The 24978-nt window shown below is 32.5% G+C and overlaps 1 protein-coding gene across 6 annotated transcripts in view; it reads left to right on the top strand.

The window, feature by feature from the left end:
- Positions 1 to 24978, top strand: part of STXBP5L (syntaxin binding protein 5L) — a 379840-nt gene that overhangs the window by 255234 nt on the left and 99628 nt on the right. For all 6 annotated transcript variants that reach the window (XM_077884445.1, XM_077884446.1, XM_077884444.1 and 3 more), the window contains 4 exons: positions 6622 to 6662; positions 10028 to 10245; positions 12348 to 12520; positions 16805 to 16930. In XM_077884445.1, coding sequence (XP_077740571.1) covers positions 6622 to 6662; positions 10028 to 10245; positions 12348 to 12520; positions 16805 to 16930 — 558 coding nt within the window. The remainder of the gene's footprint in view (positions 1 to 6621; positions 6663 to 10027; positions 10246 to 12347; positions 12521 to 16804; positions 16931 to 24978) is intronic.

The raw sequence follows: 24978 nt of genomic DNA, 5'->3' as shown, positions 1-24978 counted from the left end.
ATTAAAGCAAGAAATTTTGTTTTAAAAGAAACTAAATATAAATTCTGGTGCTGAAAATTACAATAACAGAGATGAAAACCTCATGAGAGGGATTCATCTTCAGATTTGAGCAGGCAGAAAAAAGAATAAGTGAATTTGAAGATAGGTCATTGAAAATGATTCCATCTGAATATTAAAAAAATAGGATGAAAAATAATAAAAGTATCTAAGAGACCTGTGGGACACCATTAACCTTAACAAAATACACATAATGGAAGCACCAGAAAGAGAGAGGTTAAAGAACATAAAGAATATTTGAAGAAATAATGACTTGTACACTTCCCCCATTTGATGAAAAATTAACATATATCTAAGAATTTCAGTAAAATATGAATAGGATAAATTCAGAGAGATCCACACTGAAATACATTATGATCAAATTGTTGAAAGACAAAGACTGAGAAAATCCAGAGAGAGGATGTTGAAGGCAGTGAGAGAAACAATTTATCAAGTACAAGGGATCCTCAATAAGATTAGGCCAATTTCTCATTAGAAACCATGAAGATAGAGATGGTGGGCTGATGTATTTAAAATTCTGAAAGTAATAACTTTTAACCAAGAGTTCAATATCCAGCAAAACTATTTTTCAAAACTGAAGAATTTAAACATTCTTAGATAAACAAAAGATGGGAAAATTATTGCTAGTAGATCTGCCTTAAGAGAAATGTTAAAAAAAAAAAAAAAAAAAAAAAAAGAGAAATGTTAATGGGAGTACTTCAGGCTGAAATGAAAACACATTAGATGGTAATTTGAAGCCCTATGAAGAAAATAAGGAACACCAGTAAAGGTAAGTACATAGGCAAATATAAAAGCCCATATTATCTTACTTTTATTTTTAACTCAACTTTTTTCCCAAGTACATAAAAGCATAATTATAAATCCATGGTGATAGTGAGCAAAACGCATGAAGAATTTGTGACAATGGCAAAACAGTGCAGTTATATAGCAACAGCTATATATAGCATACAGCAATAGAGGTTTGGTATTGAAGCTAGCTACCATTAATTCAAACTATATTGTTTTAAATTTAAGAGCCTAATTTTATGCCCAAAGTAACCACTAAAGAAACTAAAATATTTACAGAAAAATAAATTTAAAAAAGAAAGGAATCAAAATGGTATTTTTAAAAAGTCAAGCATAAAAGAAGGCAGCCTTGGAGGCACTGAATAACAAAAAAAAAAAAATATGACATATAGAAAATATATAACAAGGCGGCAGAAATCCTTCCTTTTTAATACTTTAATTAATTAGAGAATTACACTCTCCAATTATGAGGCAGAGATTGGCAGAATAGGTAAAAACACATGATCTAACTGTATGCTTTCTAAAAGAGACACATTTCAATTACAAAGACAAAAAATATGTTGAAAGTGAAAGGATGGAAAAAAGCTGTTCCATGCAAACAAAACTAAAGAAAGGCAGAGAGAGAGTGGCTATACTAATTTAATTTCTGTATTCATTTTTTGTGTGTGTGTGGCTATACTGATTTTTAGACAAAATCAGTCTTAAGTCTAAAATTGTTACAAGAGGGACGCCTGAGTGGCTCAGCAGTTGGACATCTGCCTTCGGCCTGGGCATGATCCTGAGTCTGGGGATCAGTCCCCACATCAGGCTCCATGTGGGAGGCCTGCTTCTCCCTCTGCCTGTGTCTCTGCTTCTTTCTATGTGTCTCTCATGAATAAGTGAATAAAATCTTTTAAAAAATAAAATTGTTACAAAAGACAAGAGATTATATATTGATAAAAGGATCAAATGCATATTATATGGGTATATTATACACATACGATAATAGAACTCCAAAATATGAAGCAAAAATGGACAGAATTAAAGTAGGAAATAGTTTTACAATAATAGTTTCAGCAATTAATGGAGAAAACTGGACAGAATATCACTAAGGAAACAGAGGACTTGAAAAGCACTATAAGCTAACATCGATCTAAGAGACAATATATAGGGCACTCAACCCAACAACAACAGGAACAATAGAACACATATTTTTTTAAAAGGCCCATGAAGGCCCATTCTCCAGAACAGAGCAGATGTTAGGCCACAAAACAAGTCTTAATAAATGTAAGAAGACTGAAATGATATGATTTCTTCCCCAACCAAAACATAATGAAACTTGTAGTTAATAACTGAAAGAAAATGGGAACAATCACAAATACGTGGAAATTAAGCAACATGCTCTTAAACAATAGACCAAAGAAGAAATCCCAAAGGAAATTAGAAACTACTTTGAGATGAGTAAAATTAAAAGTAATGACATGTAGCAAAACCAGTACCCAGAAGGAAACTTAATAGCTATACTGCCTACATTAAAGGAAGGAAAAGTTTTCTAATCAGTAACCTATCTTTACATACAAAGAACTAGGAAAAAAACAAAAACCTAAAGCTAGTAGGTGTAAGAAAGAACAAAAATTTAAGCATAGATAAACAAAACAGAGGTCAGAAAAGCAATAAAGGAACTTAATAAAACTAAAACCAGGCTGTTTGAAAATATGGACAGAATTGACTAACTATACTGACTCAAAAAAATATAACACTCAAATTACTAAAATCAGAATTAAAAGTATATTATCGACCAAAAAAGGGTTATAAAATAATATTATGAACAATTGTATGCCAACTAAGTAAATGACCTAGATGAAACAGATAAATTCTGAGAAACAAACTACTAAAACTGACTCAAGAAGAAATAGATAATATGAAGAACTTTATAATGAGATCGAATCAGTAATCAAAACCTTCCATCAAAGAAAAGGCCGAGGTCAGATGGCTTTATGATGAATTCTACCAATCATTTAAGGAGGTAACTCCAAATGTTTCACAAACATTTCCAAAAAAATAGAAAAGAACACGTTTTAACTCATTCTATGGGGCCAGCATTACCCTAACACCAAAGCCAAAGACATCACAAGAAAAGAAAACTATGCAACAATATTCCTTGTAAATATCGATGCAAGTGTATTCACAAAATAGTAGCAATGATCAAGTGAGATTTATCCTAGGAACACAAGAGTGTTTCAGCATATACAAATCAACGTAATACTGGCATCAATAAAATGAGAGGAGAAAAAACACGGTCATCTCTCGTAGAAAAAAACATTTGATAGATGCCCCTTTCATGATTTAAAACCCCCACAACAGCAATATTCAGATAATTGAGGAAGTCCCTTAATCTGGAATGGAACTTCCTTTACCTGGTAAAGAGCATTTTTGCAAAACCCATAGATAACATTATATTTGATGGTGAGAGACTGAAAGCTTTCCCTCTGAGATCAGGAACAAGACAAGGATCCCTGCTTTTGTTACTTTTATTTCTTATTGTACTGGAAATTCCACCCAAAAGAGGCAAGAAAAATAAAAAGCATCTACGGTGAAAAGGAAGAACATTAGCTCTATTTGCAGATGTCAAATCTTATATATGCATTAGTGTTTTTTTACATACTAACAATGAACAATTCAAGGAAATTAAAAAGCAATTCCATTTATAATAGCATCAAAAAGTAAAATAAGATTCTTAGAAACAAATTTAGCCAAGGAGATGAAATGTTTATACACTTTCTAGAAACTATAAAACATTGCTGGAAGAAATTTAAAAACACAAAAATAAATGGAATGACATCCCATGTTTATGAATGTAAGACTTAATATTGTTAAAATGGCAATATCTCAAAAGTGATATGTGGATTCACTACAATCCCTATCAAAACCCCAAAGGCCTTTTGGCAGATATGAAAAAGGTTATTCTAAAATTCATGAAATTGCAAGTGACCCCAAATAATCAAAATAATCTTGAAAAAGAACAAAGTTGAAGGACTCACACTTCCCAGTTGTAAATTTTTCTGCACGACTACAGTGATCAAGACAGTGTGGTAATGTCTTAAGATTAGAAATGTAATTTAATGAAACAGACTGATTTTTCATAAGGCTGCCAAGACCTTTAATAGGAGAAAGTATAATCTTATCAACAAAAGTTGCTAGGAGAACTGGATATCCACACACCAAAGAATAAAGCTAAACCCTCCCCAAAATCTGTCAAGAATTTATCAATCTCAACACTCAAAAAAATATATAACCCACTTAAAAATTGGGCAGAAGACATGAATAGATCTTTTTTTCCCAAGACATACGGATGGCTAATAGACACATGAAAAGATGCTCAAGCATCACTCCTCATCAGGGAAGTCCAAACTAAAACCATAATGAGATACCACCTTACATCTTTTAGATGGCTAAAATTAACACAGGAAACAACAAATGTTAGTGAGGATGCAGAAATAGGGGAACCTAATTACACTGTTGGTGGGAATGCAAACCGGTGCAGTACTGTGGAAAACAGTATGGAGGTTACTCAGAAAGTTAAAAATAGGACTATTCTAGTGCCCAGCAATTTTATGTAAATAGCACTACTAGCTATTTATATAAAAGATACAAAAATACTGATTCAAAGGGATACATACATACTGATGTTTATAGCAGCATTATCAACAATAGCCAAATTATGAAAAGAGCCCAAATGTCCACTGACTGATGAATGGATAAAGAAGATGCGGCATATTATGTATACACAATGGAATATTAACCAAAAAAAGAATAAATCTTGCCATTTACAGTGAGTTTATTATGTTAAGTGAAATAAGCCAGAGAAAGAAATACCATAGGATCTCACTCATATGTGGAATTTAAGAAACAACATGGATAAACATAGGGGAAGGGGAAAAAATGGAAAGGAGGCAAACCATAAGAGACTCTTAGCTATAGAAAACAGAGAGTTGCTAGAGGGATGAGGGGGATGGGCTTGATAAGTGATAAAAATCTTAAAAAGAATACCTATTTATTTATTCATGAGACACAGGCAGAGGGAGAAGCAGGCTCCAGCGATTCGATCCCTGGTCTCCAGGATCAGGCCCTGGACTGAAGGCGGCGCTAAGCCACTGAGCCACCTGGGCTGCCCTATAAGTGATAGGTATCAAAGGAGGGCACTGGGTTTTATATGTGAATGATGAGTCACTAAAATCTACTTCTGAAGTTAATATTACACTATATTTTAAGTAACTAGAATTTAAGTAAAAACTCAAAAAAAAAAAGTTAGACTCCTACCTCATATCATATATAAAAATTAACTCAAATATGATGAAAGACTTGAATTAACAGCTAAAGTTATAAAATTCAAAGAAGAAAACAAAGGGGTGATCTTTCATGATCTTGATTATGGCAAAGATTTCTTAAATATTACACCAAAAGCATAAACAACAAAAGGAAAAAAATAGATAAAATGGCTTTTATCATCAGACATAAAGATGACACTGAGTTGGAGAAAATTTTCAAATCATATCTGATAGGGTTTAGTATTCAGAATATATAAATAATTCTTAAAGCTCAACAATGAAAAGACAAACTTTTTTTAAGTGAGCAAAGGATTTAGGTTTACTTTTTTTTCTTTTTCAAAGAAAAATACAAATGGCTAACAAGCACATGTAAATATGCTTAACATCATTAGTCATTGGGGAAGTGAAAATCAATGCCACCAATTATATGTACCACTTTATACCCACTAGGATGGCTAAAAAAATTTTAAAGAGGAAAATAACAAATGTTGACAAGGATATAGATTAATTAGAACCACAGACATTGCTAGTGGGAATATAAATGGTGGAGCTAATAGGGAAAATGGTTTGGCAGTTTCTCAAAAAGCTAAACAATTATCATATAATTGAGCACTTCCACTTTTAAGTATATACAAAACTTGTACATGAATGTCATAAAAGCATTATTTACAATAGCCAAAAGATAGAAACAAATGCTTTTTTTGTATTTATTGAGATGATCATATGGTTTTTCTTCTTTAATCTGTCAGTATGATGCCTAATATGGTGATTGATTTTTTTTTTTTTTTACAGTTTAACTAGTCTTGCATTCCTAGGATAAACTGCAATTTAGTCATGATACATTATCCTTTCTATATGTTTTTTATTTGCTAATATTTTGTTGACAATTTTTATACCTGTTCTTGAGGAATAAGATTTTGTAATTTTCTTTTTTTGGTTTTGGTGTCAGGATGAAGCTGACCTCATAAAATGTTGGGAGTTATTCTACCCTTTAAATTTCTGAATGAATTCTTATAGAATTGCCATTATGTTACTACCAAATAATGATACAGCTCCAGATAGGTTTAAGGATTTGCTTTTTATTTTTGAAGCTTAACTTTAATTTTGCTATGATACTCACTTCAAAATTGTTTTAATGTAATCAAAATTACTTCAGGTATCTTTTATTGTATAAAAAATTTTGTATAAAAATATATTGTTCATTCAAGCCAGTTTTCATTGTTCTCTATTACACATAAATTCTATAGTAAAATCTAAGCAATTACTGTTCTTTTTTAAATCTAAATTTTAGTGCATTTTTTAAAAAGTAAACCATTGTTATGAGCATGAAGATGGTTTAACATATATTAGTTCTCATTGGAATGGAGTTTTTAAATCAAATTTTAACAAGAACTCAAGTTTTTATGCATTTAGAATGATTATGACTTTTTAAATTTACTATAATTAATACTAATGTATTTTTTTTATCTAGTCATGCAGATGGATCAATAAAATTTTGGGATGCTTCTGCAAGTAAGTTTAAGTCTCTTGTTCTATAACAGAAATATTTGGTTAATATTTACTCAGAGCCATTCACCACTTTTTAGTTTGGACAATTAATATTTCAGATACATTTTTAGCATATATATATGACTGTGCTATACAAATTCATTTCCTATGTTAGATCAATTTAAAGTACTATCTCTTCTATACTTTTCCTTTATAATATAAACAGGACTGAATTCACTGTCAGTAACTTATTTACAAAAGGTAATGTTGAAAAAGTACCAAAATTTGTCAGATCAACTCTGTTGAAGGAATTTCCTTTACCTTCAGCTCTGGTGCTGGAAAAGTTCTTTTATCTCATTAGTCCACTTTTCTTCTTGTCTACCAAGCCTATCTAAATCAAAAGAAATGATTTGATAAATGTAAATTTTAAGATGTTTGAGAATTATATAAGGAATAAGGTATTCTGCTCAGTGTTGAAAGGAATGCAAAAATATTTCAGGCTTCATTATATCCATATATGCCCTTCATAAAAGTTATATTTACTAAATCAGATAAAGAACTGCACAAATATGACTAAAAGGCAAACAGTATGATAAGAACTCTAAATGTAATACAACTCAAATTCTGTTACCAGAAATTTGAGATTTGTTTGAACCAGGTCGATCTAGAAATGGTATTTTAATTGAGTAATATTTAATGTGAGTTTTGGAAGATAGTTAAGATTTTAATAGTAATAGGAGGAGAAGAGTAAGTGAGTAATGACTGTTTCTGAGGATGAGTAACCAGTAATATAAAGGCAACTCTTTTGTAAATGAGGAATATAAGTGAGTGCTGGAGATTTGAATTTTGTAATTATACCACGAAATCCAAGTAAAAATGTCTAGCAGGTAGGAAAAACAGGCAAGAATGGACACTAATGTAGAAACAGCATAAAAGTGATACATGAAGTTATAGAAGTAAGCAGCTTCTAAGGAAGATGATGATAAACACAAAAGCAGAGGGAAGAAGATTGAATATTGGTGATACTCTTAGCCTGCAAGCTTGAGTATTTCAGCAGTGGAGTAAACCATCAGCAAGAGAAAATTAATAAAACATTTAAAACTATGAATTTTTAAGTGACTTTCTGAACTCACACAATAAAGAGCAATGTCTCAGGGAGAAATTCCAAAGGACAAAATATTTTCCTTGATGCATTTTTTCTTGTAAATCTGACTTTGTTCCAAGAACACAATTTTATAGTGACAATTTATATGTTCCTTTCCCACCACCTCAAAGTCACTCCTTAGCTTCTAAAATGTGAGAAGACACTTTAACATCCTCACAACTAGAGTACATGGCACCCTTAAGCAGGCATAATATTTAAGAAGTTAATTTTTAAATATTTATCATATTCAGAACATATATTGCAAAGGTTTTCAGCATGTTTAATATTTTTTACTATAATCAATTATAAGGACAGATTTCCAATTTTCTGGATGTCATTGAAGACCATCACCTAGTCTGCCAATTTTAAGGAATACTAATACTGCCCGGTACAGAAGTGAGGTTATACTGAATTTAAATAACTGAGTTTGTTATTATGTGTATTAATTTTCATTTACTGATAATAAATTACCATAATTGAGCAGCTTAAAACAGTACTTACATATTATCTCACAGTTTCTATGTGTCAGGAATCTAGGTTCAGTTTAGCTGGGTTCTTTACTTAGGGCTTCCCAAGACCGCAGTCAAGGTATTGGCTCCTGCGACAGTTTCATCTGAGATTTAGTATCCTCATTCAATCTCATGTAGTTGGCAGAATGCATTTTATTGTAGCTTTAGACTCATGGCAACTTGTTTCTTCAAGGCTGGCAAAGGAGTGTCACTTTAACCTCAGGGAGGGCACTAGTCCCTCTTCTAATTATTGTTATGTCAGTCCCATTAAGGATAGTCTCTGTTGATTAACTCAGAGCCAACTAATTGGGGGACTTAATTATGTCTGCAGTATCCTTTTACCATTGCTATTGTCACATAAAATAATCATGGGAGTTATACCCAATCTAACCTGGAAGGCAGGCTATATAGCACTTAGTAAAATGAATGTCTTACCCATGTTCAAAATGTTTTGGTTTGACATAATTTTAGACTTAGAGAATAATTGCAAAAAAAAAAAAATACCATGAAGTGGTATATAATTTTTAGCCCGATTCCCCAAATGTCAGTGTATACTCCATTTGTTCTTCCACCTTCCCCCCTCCCTCTTCTCCATATGTTCATATATATATGTATAGTTTTTTGTAACCATTTGTGAGTTGCAGTGATGCTCTTCTTACACTACATGGCCCTAAAATATATCACTGTATATTCCCTACACACATTTTTTACATAGTCAAATTATACTTATCAAAATCAGGAGATTAATATTGAAGCCATGCTAATATCTAACCTCCAGGTCTTACTCATATTATTGTCTCAGTAACATCTTTCATAATAAAAGAAAATTGAGAATTATTTATTACATTTATCAGCTTTTCAGTTTTACTCAATTTGGAATTGTTTATGAAATTGATGTTTTTGAGGATTTGGGCCAATTATTTTTGCAAAATCTTCAATTTGGGTTTGACTGATGTTTCTCATGATTATCTTCAGACTATGCATTTTTGACAGCAACTCCTGGATTTTTAGAAATTTTCTTAATAATCTTTTATAGAATCAGAACTTTTTTATAGAAGAGTTATCATCAGGGTCTAAAATGGAAAAGATATTCTCCCAAATAAATATTCCTGAAAACAATTCACCACCCCCCGAGTTTTGAAAAATTATAATGGATCCTTTTCTAATACAGAGCCACTTAGAAAAGATTCTTTCCAAAATAATTACAGATTATTGGACCCTCATTACTAGCTAATAAATTACAAATATTTCTTATCTTAAAGATTGTCTAGAAATTTGTTAAGAAGAGTAAATAAACTGTAAGGATAGCTTCAGTCTTTCATGCAGCAATCAAAGCGGATAATGTGAAAAAGGATTAAAGGGACTCTTTTAGGAGAGAATTAGGTTCAGTATTCCCATTGTAACCTTTCTGAGCCCCAGGGTTTTCATCAATAAATGAAAATAACAATACTTACTTCATGGGACTTTTCTGAGGCTCACATGAGACAATATATACAAAGACCTACATATTCTTTGGTATACAGTATATGTTCAATAAATGTTTCTTTTTTTCTGGAATCTCCTTCCAACTAAACTAATGATAAGAGTACATTACATTGAATACTTACTAGTTAAAATGTAATTTATTTTGTCTGCTTGGATTTTATTTGTGCTTTAACAAATACACTGAAAAAGCTTCAACAATATCTGAGGATTAAGTTCAAATTAGAAGATAACTATGCTTCAATATTTTACAGTAACTCTGCAGATGCTGTACAAGCTAAAAACTTCAAAAGTGTTTGAAAAACAGAAGATAGGAGAAGGAAAACCAACATGTGAAATTGTAGAGGAAGATCCATATGCCATTCAGATGATTTACTGGTGTCCGGAGAGCAGAATATTCTGTGTATCAGGAGTCTCTGCATATGTCATAATTTATAAATTCAGCAGACATGAAATAACAACAGAAATAGTGGTAAGTTATTTAAAATTTAATGTTCACAGCCAGAGTTATTAAAAGAAACCAATTATCATAGATTTTGGCTAGTGTTTGGTATTGTTTTAAGCCTTCAAGACTGCTGTATTTGGCCAGTGATCCCATTCATAGGATTTTAATTATTCTTCTTACCTGTTTAACATTAAAAAATAGGTTGGCTTAAAATGAAAAAACATTACTCAAACTTTGTATTATTAAATAGGTGGATTTATTTCTATATAGACTATATACAGGCATTTATTGCTTTATATATAAATGTCAAATTAGTACAGGCTGTGTTGTATATCTTTATTAAAATTTTTTGTCTTTTCTTGTCAATTGCCATAAATGATTATTTCTCAACTACAATAAGATTATTTGTAATAATTTTCTATATAGAAACATTTTTATAGGATGGAAATAATTATGGGCTACCTTTTCTAATCTTAATTTTAAACTAACCAAGTAATTTAATTATTCAATTATGTTTCATGGGATAAATTAAATCTAAATTAAGGCATCTATAAATAATTAGCCTTCCCAGCTGAATCCATCTTACCATTTTATCAGAAGATAAAGATGATTAACTAAAGGCCTGTATGTAACTGTTTTTACCTCAACAGCGAAAATTAAATAATGCCCTGTTAAAGTATATTAGTTAAAATCTCAGCCTTTTGAGTCAGATAAGCCTATGTTTTAATTCTGGCTTTGCCAATGAATAGCTACATAACTCTGAGCAAGTCACAAGGCTCCAGTAGTCAGTACTGGAATCTGGGTGAGACCAAGTTACTACATTCATAATTTTCTGGGTAAATAAAATGGAAAATAATAATAAATTACAAAAAAAATTAAAAAAAATAAATGATAAACTACAAATGATAATGCCAATTTCATAGGTTTCTTAGGAGGATTATATAAAATCATTAGCATAGTGTCTAGGTATAGTTCTCACTCAGTAATTGGTAAGTGTTATTGTCACTAGAGACTGTATTTAGTTTTTAAGATAATTATGTAAATCACTCTGACAATATTTCTGTATTCACTACCCCACAATGACATTTGTTTTCAGCCTCAAAACTGATTTATTTATCATATGATTTCACTCATATGTGGAATTTAAGAGACAAAATAGGAACAAAGAGGAGAGGAGGGAAAAATAAAACAGGATGAAATCAGAGAGGGGGACAAACCTTGAGACTGGTAGTGATAGAAAACAAACTGAGGGTTGCCAGAGGGGCAAAGGGCGGGGGGATGGGGTAACTGGGTGGTGATATGAGGGTACATGATATAATGAGCACTGGGTATTATATAAGACTGATGAATCACTGAACTCTACCTGTGAAACTAATAATACACTATATGTTAATTAATTGAATTTTTAAAAACCTGATTTTTACATTGTAAAGCAAATGTTTGTTATAAAATTGATTTTAATTAGTGCTCGCTTTGGCAGCACATATACTAAGATTTTAATTAAAGCACTGAGTGTAGTCATCAAGTATTTACTTTGTAAACATTCTTAGATTAAAAAATAGGTTTGGGGTCATCTTTTTATTCCAATACAGTTTATCATATGTTTTTCAAGTAAGCAACTCTAACCAAGCTAATGAAATTGAGCTAAGCTAATGAAACAAAAATTAGAATTTATTTTGGAAAACGTTTACTAAATTAAGAGTCAGAATAGAATGTTTTTTTTAAACTAAAAGCCTTGTGCAAATAATAATTTGTGTGTTATATACATATGTGTAAACACATCCAGTTTATTTTCTTTCACTGGAATAACCTTGACTAGTTTTTCCTTTTATTATATATGGAGTTGTAATTTATACCTCTAAGGAAGGATTTAGTATGTAAAAACTTTTTCTCCACCAGCAGGTATTTTTCTTATGAATCTGAAGAATTAAATATTTTACAGTTTTTTGTGAATGCCAGTGAATGTTCCATGTATTACACTATTTAAATCAATTTGGGATATTTTAACTTTATTATAAATTGAAATTGAGCTTATTAACCTGAAAAAGTAATAATTACCAAAAATTTATTAGAAATTTTAATGTGATTAGTTATTATTAGATTAAATTAAAACTTGATTTTTTTTTAAGTCATTAGAGGTACGGCTTCAGTATGATATTGAAGATATTATTACCCCAGAACCAGAAACAAGTCCTCCATTTCCAGATCTCTCATCCCAGCTTCCTTCTTCAAGGAGTCTTTCCGGAAGCACTAACACTGTGGCTAGTGAAGGAGGAACAAAGGACAGTATCCCATGCCTCAAGTAAGAGTTGCTACCAAATTTTCAAACAATTTTACATAGTAATCATACTTTGGAACTATGCCAAATAAAACTATTCTTCTCTTTTATTAAGTTGCTGTCAATTGGCCCACAATCTACCTAGGGATACTGTGTTCTTTCTTTGAATATCCATGAAGAGGGCACAATATTTTCATCTTTCATTACAAATTCATGGGTTTTCTTTCCAAGTGGATCCTAAAGAAAACATGGCTTTAATAGAATGGGAACATGTATGGTAGGGCAGAAACTTGGCCACTTGCTATTTCCCAATTTTAAAAGTTTGTTTAGGGAATTTCTTCAGTTGGAATCAAAAAGAAAGCCATATTTATTTACTATCTACTACAAGAATACTGTGTTAGAAAAGAGGATCATGATTGTTAGGATATTGCAAAAATAATATTTCTTTCTTCCTTTTAACTGATACTATTAAGAAGATGAGATTTAAACAAAAGTAGATGAGGGAGTTAGCTGAAATGTATCTAGTAGAAGAGCACTCCAGGCAGAAGAACAGCTAGAGCAAATGCTTTAAAGTTCCATTCTCATGAATTGGAAGAGCAAATATTGTTAAAATGTCTATGCTTCCCAGAGCAATGTATACATTCAATGCAATCCCTATTAAAATAACATCAACATTTTTCACAGAGCTGGAACAAATAATCTTAAAATTTGTGTGGTCCAGAAAAGACCATGAATAGCCAAAGGAAAGTTGAAAAAGAAAAACAAAGCTGGTGGCATCACAATGCTGGACTTCAAGCTCTATTACAAAACTGTAATCATCAAGACAGAATGGTACTAGCACAAAACAGACACATAGATCAATGGAACAGAACAGAAAACCCAGAAATGGACCCTCAACTCTATGGTATACTAATCTTCGATGAAGCAGGAAAGAATATCCAATGGAAAAAAGATAGTCTCTTTAACAAATGGTGTTGGGAAAATTGGAGAGCCACAAGCAGAAGAATAAAACTAGACCATTTTCTTACACCATACACAAGATACATCTCAAAATGAATGAAAGACCTAAATGTTAGGAATCCATCAAAATCCTAGAAGAGAATACAGGCCGCAACTTCTTAGACCTCAGCTGCCACAACCCTGGCTAGACACATGTCCAAAGGCAAGGGAAACAAAGGCAAAAATTAGTTATTGGGACTTTATTAAGATAAAAAGCTTTTGCACAGCAAACGAAACAGTTGACAAAACCAAGAGGCAACTTAAAGAATGGGAGAAGATATTTGGAAATGTTTATCAGACAAAGGGTTAGGATCCAAAATCTATAAAGAACCTGTCAAACTCAACACCAAAAGAACAAATAATCTAGTCAAGAAATAGGCAGAAGACATGAACAGACGTTTCTCCAAAGAAGATATACAAATGGCCAACAGAAGGGCACATGATATAATGACCATTGGATGTATATACTATTAATGGATCAATGAACTCTACCTCTGAAACTAATAATAAAATATATATTAATTAATTGAATTTAAATTTAAAAAATGGCCAACGAACACATGAAAAAATGTTCAACATCACTTGGCATCAGGAAAATACAAATCAAAACCACAATTAGATACCACCTCACACCAGAATGGTGAAAATTATCGTAAGGAAAACAACAAATGTTGGCAAGGAGGCAGAGAAAGGGGAATCCTTTTACACTGCTGGTAGGAATGCAAGCTTGTACAGCCACTCTAGAAAACAGTATGGAAGTTCCTCAAAAAGTTAAAAATAGTGCTGCCCTATGACCCAGCAATTGCACTACTAGGTATTTACCCCAAGGATACAAATGTAGTCATCTGAAGCACCTGCAACCTAAGGTTTATAGCAGCAATGTCCACAATAGCCATATCATGGAAAGAGTCCAAATGTCCATTGACAAATTAATGGATAATTAAGATGTGAGTGATACACACACACAATGGAGTATTACTCAGCCATCAAAAGTGAAATCTTGCCATTTGCAACAACATGGGTGGAAATAGAGGGTATTATGCTAAGTAAAATAAGTCAATCAGACAAAGACAATTATCATATGATTTCACTTATGTGGAAATTAAGAAACAAAACAGGTGAGCGTAGAGGAAGGGAGAGAAAAATAAAACAAAATGAAATCAGAGAGTGAGACAAACCATAAGGGACGCTTAACCGTAGGAAACAAACTGACAGTTGCTGGGGTGGGGGGGTGAGGAGATGGGGTACTGGTGATGGGCATTAAGGATGGCATGTAATATAATGAGCACTGGGTGCTATATATAACTGATAAGTCACTGACCTCTACCTCTGAAATTAATAACATACTGTTAATTAACTGAATTTAAATAAAAGTAAATCAACAAAAATAGGGGCATCTGGGTGACTCAGTCGGTTAAGCATCTGCCTTCGACTTAGGTCATGATCTCTGGTCCTGGGATTGAGCCCTGCAGCAGGCTCCCAGCTTAGCGGGGAGTCTGCTGTTCCCTCTCTGTCTGCCCCTCCACCTGCTTGTGCTCACTCTCTCTTAAATAAATAAAATCTTTTTTAAAATTAAACAAAATAAAGTGGCTCGCATATAGGGATGTCAGTATAGCTAAGACAAGAGGAGCAAGATGGGGAGTTGTGGTGAGGGTAGCAGGAGATGAAGTCAGATGAGTAACAGAGAGCCAATATAGGCCATTGTAAGGGTCTTGGCTTTTATTCCTAATTAAATGGAGGATTCATTATAGTGTTTTGAATAGAGAGGAAACATGTTCAGACTTAAATTTTAAATTGATCACTTTGATGGCTTTGTTGAAAATGGATTTAGAAGGGAAGGGTGGAAGCCAGGAGACCAGTAAGGAGGTTATTGCCTAACTAGAGATGATATTAAAGGCTGACAGATTCAACAAATAAAAATACAGAATACTTATTTAAATTTGAATTTCAGATAAACAATATACATTTTTTGGTATCAGTATATCCTAGATGCTACATGGGACACACTTGCAGTAAAAAAAAAACAAAGCAAAAAGCCTACTTATTGTTTTTTTGAAATTCAGATTTAAATATGGAAAGAGCCCAGATGTCCATCAACTGATGAGTGGATAGAGATATGGGGAGTGTATATAAAATAAATATACATATAATGGAATATTACTCAGCCATTGAAAAGAATGGAATCTTGCCATTCACTCATGTGCAGAATTTAAGAAACAAAACAGATAAACATAGGGAAGGGAAGGAAAAATAAAATAAGACAAAAACAGAGAGGGAGGCAAACCTTAAGAGACTCTTAACTATAGGTAACAACCTGAGAGTTACTAGAGGGGAGGTGGACGGGGGAATGGGGTAACTGGGTGATGGGCATTAAGGAGGACACTGGAAGTAATGAGCACTGGGTGTTGTATGCAATTGATAAATCACTAAATTCTACCTCTGAAACTAATAATATAGTATGTGTTAATTAAATTTAAATTAAAAAATTTAATTTAAAAACTGCTCAGATTCTGGATATATTTTTAAGGTAGCACAAACAGTATTTGATGATTGAGTGGATACAATAAGGTACAAGAGAAGGATTGTAGTATGACTTCAAGGGTTTTTAATTGAATAGTTGGAAAGATACAAGTTGTTATTAACCAGAATAGATAAGGCTGTAGATCAATTATTTTTCAAGGAATGAGCAGAAATTCAGATTTTGGACATGTTGAACCTTCTTTTTTAAAGATTTATTTATTTATTTTAGAGAGAGAGGGGGCAGGGGAAAGGGGCAGATGGATAGGGAGAGAGAAAATCTCAAGCAGACTCCCTCCTAAACATGGAGCCTGATGTGTGGGACTCTATCCCATGACCCTGAGATCATGACCTGAGCCAAAATCAAGAATTAGAATGCTTAATCAATTGAGCCACCCAGGTATCCCCACTTAGATGTGTTGAGATCTTACATTTGGTGGTAGATTAATAATTCTTATTGTCATGCATTATAACTTACATATGTGTAACAAATATTATGTAAGAAAATAGACAATAAAAATAATTTAAAATATTAACCTCAAGAATAAGAAAAAGGAAGTGATGAAGGCCTGAAACAGTTGTGGACTTGCCTGATTGAAAAGCTACTTAAACAAACCTACTTAAGTGGTTGGGTATATTTTAAGAAAGCTAGAAGATATGTCCACCTGTGTACTGCCTCTGTGCCTGGTATTGTATATTTCTGTCAGAAGATTCTATGTAACTTCTAAAGATAAGCATGAGCTTACTTATTTAAACTGTATGTAATAGAACTAGTTTTCTCTTTTTTTTTAGTGTGAAGACACGACCAGTGAGGATGCCTCCAGGGTATCAAGCAGAACTTGTTATTCAGTTGGTGTGGGTGGACGGTGAGCCTCCCCAACAGATTACTAGTCTTGCTGTAAGCTCAGCATACGGAATGTAAGTAAACATTCTAATTTGTATTTTTTAATATATTTTATATACTCAAATGTTTCTTTTAAAATATTTAAGTCCTAAAAATGGAAAGAAGCCCTTACCTAGATTTTTACTTGGTTGAAAATCATAGAAGAAAAATGTTAAATTATGATTATTTGTTCTTGCTTGAAGTCAAACTTGTGATAATCTTCCCATTTTTAATTTTAGGAGGTTGTTAGGATTTTATTACACGCACTTTTAAAATTTTCTATCCTTTTCTTCCTTGTGTTCTAATTTGGATACTTTTTTCTGACTTGTCTTTTAGAGTTCACTAATTCTCCCTTCAACTGTTTGGGAGATCCACCCATGGAGTTCAGTTTCAGTTATTTTAATTTTAACTTCTATGCCTTTCATTTGGTTCTTTTTAAAGTTTCTTATCTTCCTAAATTATCATTCTTGTCCTTCATTTCTTTAAACATATTGAATATAGATCCTTTAAATATGTGTTTGATAATTCCCTATCTGGTATCTAGCTTATTATTTGTCTTGGATTTTGATCATATCATCTTTGTGTAACCCAGATTCGCTTGGTTTGTATTCTAATGTTTTTATGGAATGTTATATGGAATTTATATACCATCATATATTTATTTATATGTTTATAAATAAACATTATATTATAAAGATAATTTTGAGTTCTAAGTGATGCTATCATCCTGCAAGAAGTATTCACATTTCCTTTAACAGGCTAGACTAAAAGGCAGTAGAGAGCTCAGAACAACATAACCCAATCAGACATTCTTTGAAAGTTGAATTGTATTCCTTTAAAAGATAATTTAATTCTAAAGTAATCCTTATTTCTAGATTGTTGACCTCCATAGAAATTGTGCCAAATTATATTCCCATCAACAATGTTTAGAATGCCTGATCTTCCATTACCTTTTTTTAACAATGGTGTATAACCAAACTTTTAATCCCTGTCATTTTAAGAAGTGCTTTAGAAAAAAAAAAAAAGTACATTAGAATGTTCTCATATTTTAAGTGAAATTGAACATATTTTCCTGTACTGTGACATTTCTGCTTATATTCTTAATCAATTTTTCTGCAGAGTTGTTGGTATTTCTCTTATAGATTTGAGAAAACTATTTACATAGTAGGAAAGTTAGCTTTCTATGTGATATAACTTACCAGTATTTTCCTTTTTTTTATGAGATTGTTTAGAATTTTTTTCCATGCATAAATTCAAAATTTTTTTAAAGTAATCCTATTTTTTATGGTTTTGGATTTTGTGTCATACTTAGAAAAGCTTTCCTCACTTACTATATTCTCTTTTAATATATTTATTTTTAACATACTTAAGTGTTTCTTTTGTCTAGCATTTAATTAGGAATAAAGTATGAAATAGGGATTAAACTATCTTTCTTTCTGGATGACAATGAATTATACCAATACCACTTCCTGAATACTTCATCTTTTCCCTCAAAATTTAGAATCATCTTTTATCAAGTAATACATTTTAAAAATATTTTTGGCTCTAATTCTATGCTTCCCAGTCTGTCCCTCTGCTAAGTCTGATGAGCTCCAAGAGCTCTGTGAAGCCATTTGAAAGTGAAATTACCTAAAAAAACCTTTGGTGTTCCTGGAGTTTTTACTATGTGATTATACATAAGGGGAACTTGTTCTTGATTGAAAATTTGTATGATAGGAAAACTGGCAGAAACAGCCCTTAATGAAGGGAGGAGAGGAAGGAAGTATGGAATAGTCAATAATCCCATTAATTTATATGACAAGAATATATAACCCAAGTAGTTATAGCAGATGACTGACCTCAAGCCATTTTCAGGGTTCTGTACTCAAGAGATTGACCTAAAAAGGCAAAGAATGACAAAATTAAGAGGCTATGAAGGTATATCACCAGGTTCAGAAGCTGAATGCTATTTAGAATAAGTCAGCATATTTTCCAGGTAAAGTAACCGTGGGGGTGAGGGTCTGAAGAACCTACACTTGTATGAGAAAGACAGCTTGGATACCTTCCTCATAGACAGTTTTAACTGCCAAAATACTCCATCCAGCTCAAGTGGCTACTTATGTAAATCCCAGCAAAATTTTAAGACATAAGTAATACCAATATTATACAAAAACTTTGAGAATTGAAAAGGAAAAAATCATATTCATCTCATTATAGGCCAACATAATCTGATGTCAAAATATGAAAAGACCATTACTAAAAGTGGAACATGAATATAGGTGTAAAAATCCCAGCCAAAGTATAAATAAATCTAGTAATAAAATAATTACATATTATAACCATGTTTGGTTTATACCAGGAATGCAAGGCTTAACATTTGAAATGAATTCATGTAATTCATCACATTAAAGGATAAAACAGAAAACTATATAAGCCATGAGATGTAAAAAGCAAGAACATTTGGTAAAAATTTATCATCTGTTTGTGATTTAAAAAGAAAAATTTATGGGCAGCCTGGGTGGCTCAGAGGTTTAGCGCTGCCTCCACCTAGGGCCTGATCCTGGAGACCTCGGATTGAGTCCCAAGTCAGGCTCCCTGCATGGAGCCTGCTTCCTCCTCTGCCTGTGTCTCTGCCTCACTCTCTCTCTCTCTCTCTGTCATGAATAAACAAAATCTTTTAAAAAATTTTATTAAAACAAGAAGGAAATTGAAAAGAAAAATAGAAAGAAATTATTATGTATGTATATCATTTAGATACTTTCCAGATAAATTATTAGAATTACTAATAGAATTTAACAAGATTGCTGGACATGAAGTCAATGTAAAAATATACTGAAAAAATAGAAACTAAAATTGTATTAAGATCCCACTTACAATAAAATAAAAATAATAAAAAATCTAGGACTATACCTAATAAAAGATGATCAAGACCTCTACACAGAAAACTATAAAACCTCAAAGAAACTAAAGAACTTAAATCATGTAATGTAAAATTCAATAATAGAATAAAGATGTCAGGTTTTCACAAATGATCTGTAAATTTACAACAATGCCAAAATAAATTTTAGCAGGTTTTCTTTTCTCCCCTTGAAGTTTAATACTAGTTCTAAAATTTATAGAGAAATACAAAGGCCACAGTTAGCTAAGATAGTACTCTTTAAAGAAAAACAGAATTAGAAGACTTGCTCTATTGGAAAACATGACTTATTAAATAAAGATATATCAGTCATAACAGTGTTTCTATGGGCACAGGAGAGACAAACAAAAATCAATGCACATAAGAAAGAGTGCAGTAAGAAATCCAGGTCAGGGATCCCTGGGTGGCTCAGCGCTTTAGTGCCTGCCTAACACCCAGGGCATGATCCTGGAGTTCCAGGATCGAGTCTCACATCAGGCTCCCTGCATGGAGCCTGCTTCTCCCTCTGTGCCTCTCTCTTTCTCTCTCTCTCTCTCTCTCTCTCTCTGTGTGTCTCTCATGAATAAATAAAATCTTAAAAAAAAAATCCAGGCATTTATAGCTATTTTGGTTCTGCAGAGCAATAGAGGAAATGGCAGTTTTCCCCCAATAAATACTATAAAGTCAACTGAAAAATTATAGAAAAAAAGTGAAATTTGACTCTTCTTTCCTACGATACACAAAGCTTCTAGAAAGTATTATAGGAGAATACTTTCATTAGACAATAATATTCAAAAAGTATTAATCATAAAGAAAAACATTAAGAACTTCTTGGGGAAAAAAGGTGCCATTAAGAGAGTGAAATGACAAGACAAGGAAGAGAGAGTTGAATTGATTGTATCTGACAGACTCATTCATATGCAGAGTGTAAAACGAGTCTCAGGAATCATCAATAAGAAAAAGGCAAATAATAGAAAGAATGCAGAAGAAATTTGAACAAATATGTCACAAAGAAAGATATATAAACAATATATTTTCATATATATGTGTGTGTATATATATACATATATATACACACACACACACACATATATATATATGAAGGTACACAACCTTATTAGTAATGTTGGCAGGGTTTGCAAAGATACTAGGTAACAGGAACTCATACATTGCTGTTAAAAGGGTAAATTGTTGAAACTACTTTATAAAATTGTCAGCATTATTTACCCATTTTAGCATGTAAATGTTGGCACACTCAAAAGTTTCATTTTTAGGTATATACCCAAAGAAAGGCAAGCACATGTATATCAAAAGAAAGTGGCCTTATTTGCAAGGGTAGTATTATATTTATAATAGTCCCAAACTACAATCAAATTATGTCCATTAGAGTAGATTGAATAAATAAGTTGTAACATATCCATTTGAATACTACAGCAATTAAAATGAAAACTACATTTTTTTTTTCGTGAAAACTACATTTACATGTAACAATATATATGAAAAAAGCCAAAATCTATCAAAAACAAGCAAAACTCGTATAGAAAGTTAGATTTTGGGAGAGGAAAGATTAGCGATAATTGGCAGAAACATGAAACAGGTGCTTGTAACATACTATTTCTTGACATAGTGGTGGTTATGTGGGATTGTTCACTTTGTGATAATTCATTGAAGTGCACAATTATGTCCACTTTCATTTATGAATGTGAATAAGAGTAAAATATAAATATTTTTGCAAATAATTGAGTAATTTTATTTCTAGAAATATATCCCATAAATATACTCTATATTGTAATGCAAATAACTTGTGAGGATATTCATTGTTGTTTGTTTTTTTTAAGATTTCATTTATTCATTCATGAGTAACACACAGAGAGAGACAGAGACACAGGCAGAGGGAGAAACAGGCTCCTCACAGGGAGCCCGATGTGGGACTCTATCCCTGGACCCAGGATCATGCCCTGAGCCAAAGGCAGATTGTCAACCACTGACCCACCCAGGCACCCCATTGTTGTATTGTTAATAGCAAAAGACTGGAAGCAACCTATTGTCTGTTAACAAAGTTCTAGATAAATAGATTACACATTAATATTGTGGAGTTATTTTAAAAATTCACTTCCTATGAATTTACATAGAATAATTACCAAAGTACCTAATAAAGTTAAATCAAGGTACAGGATATTATTTATACTATAAAACATTGTTTATCTGTAATATGCTATAAACATCCAGAGTTCATTTTTTTAATTCCTACAAATTGATAAGAAAAAAAATTACCCAATTAAAAAATAAGCAAACTATATAAACAGATAATTCAGAGGAGAAATACAAATGGCCAATGAATATGAATATAACTTTACTAATAACAAGTAAAATATTTGAGACAACAGAATAGCAATTTTTATCCATTATATGAGAGAATTTTTAAAGATTGCTAATATTTTCTGTTAATATGAGGAAATGGATTCTCTTTTATACATTTATCTTTTAAAATAAAACTGGGCATATCTTTTGGTCCTAAAATTCTAATCTTATTGAAATTTTTACAATTTTTGAAGACTCTCACTTATGTACAGTTTGTAGAAGGTTGTTCTATATTACATAAAATAACAAAATATTTAGAATCTATATAAATGTCCAGAAATAGGAAGATGCTCCTTTAAAAAACATGTTATTTTTGTACTTTAGAATACAATGCAACAGTTAAACAACACAAACAAGGAAATATGTCTTTGACATATTTTCGTGAAAATAAGTTATAGAACCAGTATATGCTTGCTAAAATATAAAGAAAGGGCAAGTATATAAAAAATGTTAATGGCAATCATTTTTGAAAAGGGGATTGGCATACAGTGGGCCAATTAAGGGGACTTTCATCTTATATTTATTGTTGAAATTTTTAAAGTAAAAATAATTTTTAAAATTTAAAAAAAAGAAAGAAAAGTTTGCTTTGTGCCTCTGAACATACTTTCCTTAGGGACTTGGAGATGTGAGATGGTGAGAATCATCAGACACCAGAAATGGTGAGAATATCCTGGACCTATGGTATATGACCAATGACTAGAAAGTCATTCGAAAGTATGAAACTGATAGAATACAGCAAGGTAATTGAAAACAAAATGTGTGGAGAAAAAAGATGAGAAATTAAAGTCATTGAAGGAATCTAATGAGATTAAATGTGAATATTTTACTTTCATTCCAAAGATAAAAGCAATTATGTTCTATTATTATCTTCTTCCCATAATTTCCAGAGGATACAGAGCCATAAAGCTTTGATAGTTAGGTTTAGTGGGAGCTCTATATTTTTTTAGTTACTGAGATAATCAAATACAGAGTTAAAGAGCATGAATGTTAGAGTCAGATTATTTGGGATTTTATTTATTTATTTGAGAGAGAGAGAGACAGAGATAGCAAGAGAGCAGGAGCAGGAAGGAGAGGAAGAAGCAGGCTGAGCAGGAAGCCCTTTGCTGGCTCTATCCCAGGACCCCAGGATCATGACCCAAAGGCAGACACCTAACTAATTGAGCCACACAGGTGCCACTGAGATTAAAAATTTACTTCTGCTTACTAGCTGTTGAATCTTAGAAAAATTATTTAAAATTTCTATGTTCAATTTCCATATCTGCAAAATGAGATAAAATGTTGTGAGGATTAAATGTATTAATATATAAAACGTCGGGACACCTGGGTGGCTCAGCGGTTAAGCATCTGCCTTCGGCAAAGGCTTCCTGGAGTCCCAGGTTCATGTCCCACATTGGGCTTCGTGTAAGCAGCCTGCTTCTCCCTCTGCCTGTGTCTCTGCCTCTTTCTCTCTCCTGTGTATGTCATGATAAATAAATAAGATCTTATATAAATAATAAAAAAATGAAAAATAAAATGTAACTTTTAGGGGCACTTGGCTTGCTCAGTCAGTAGAGCATGCAATTATTAATCAAGGTTATGAGATCAAGCGCCACATTGAGCATAGAGCTTAAGAAATAAAACTAAAATGAAACTTTGAGACTCAGCGCAGGATACACATGACATATTCAAATAGAATAATTGAAGAGTTTTTAATAATGGATTATTTATATAAGATGCAGAAAAACATGAAATACTATAGTATCCCAGGGCTAGAAAGGATAGAGCTTTATTACCACCCATAAAATAATAACTTGATGATATAATTATTACAATGTTATTTACTTAGATACAAAGTAAACCAATAATAGACTGATTTTATCTAAAAAATCAAAAAGAATATAAATGAGGAAAGAATCAAGATGGCAGAGTAGGAAGATTCTGAATAAAGTTCTCCATGGACACATCAAAATTACAACTACGTGTAAGACAACTTTTTCTGCAAATCACCTGAAGACTAAAAGAATAACTCTTACACTATTAAGGATATAAAGGAAAAGCTACACTGAGACAGGAAGGAGGGGAAGAGAGGCAGACTAGTTATGACTTATATCCTTAGCACGGGAACCCCAAGCCAGTAGAATATCACAAAGGCAGAGGTACTCCCTGAGGAGGTAAAGGGTAAGGCACCTCTGCTTTGAGGACTTGCACTGGGAAGATGTGACCCCATAACATTTGCCTTTGAAAATCAGCAGAGCTTAACTCTGAGAAAGCCACAGGGCTATAGGAAAATGAGACTCTGCTCACAAAGAGCCTATGCACAAACTCATTTGCACCAAGATCCAACATAGAGGCAGCAATTTAAAAGGATACTTGAAGGATAAGTACTCCTCCAAAGTGGCTCCTGCCCCAGGGGGTGTGGTGGATATGGGGGTACTCCCCACCAATGCAGCTGCAACAGTCATGGCCAGACCTTGTAGCCAACTATAAGGGAGACTAGCACCCCCAAAATACATACTCACAAAACTGTAGCCCAGCCTCAGCCACTGTGAGGAGGACCAGCCCACCTACCAGTACACACGTAGCAGCTGCAGCCCAACCACAACAGAATGAAATATAGAACCCACATAGGAGACACACTGGAGCACCTGGTTCTGGGGAATAGGGAAGATTGCACCTCTGAGCCACACTGAAAATCTTCTACCTAGCGCCACTCCTTCACAAGTGGGAGATGTAGCTGATCTACTTAATATGTAGAAACAAACTCACAAAATCAAGCAGAATGACAGAGAGGAATATGTTCCAAATAACAGACAAACCTCAGAGAAAGAATTAAATGAAACTGAGATAAGGAATCTACCTAATAATGAG

Source organism: Canis aureus, chromosome 35, assembly GCF_053574225.1.
Source record: "Canis aureus isolate CA01 chromosome 35, VMU_Caureus_v.1.0, whole genome shotgun sequence".
Lineage (NCBI taxonomy): Eukaryota > Metazoa > Chordata > Mammalia > Carnivora > Canidae > Canis > Canis aureus.
The sequence above is the reverse complement of the archived record's forward strand: the minus strand, read 5'-3'. Positions and strand labels throughout refer to the sequence as shown.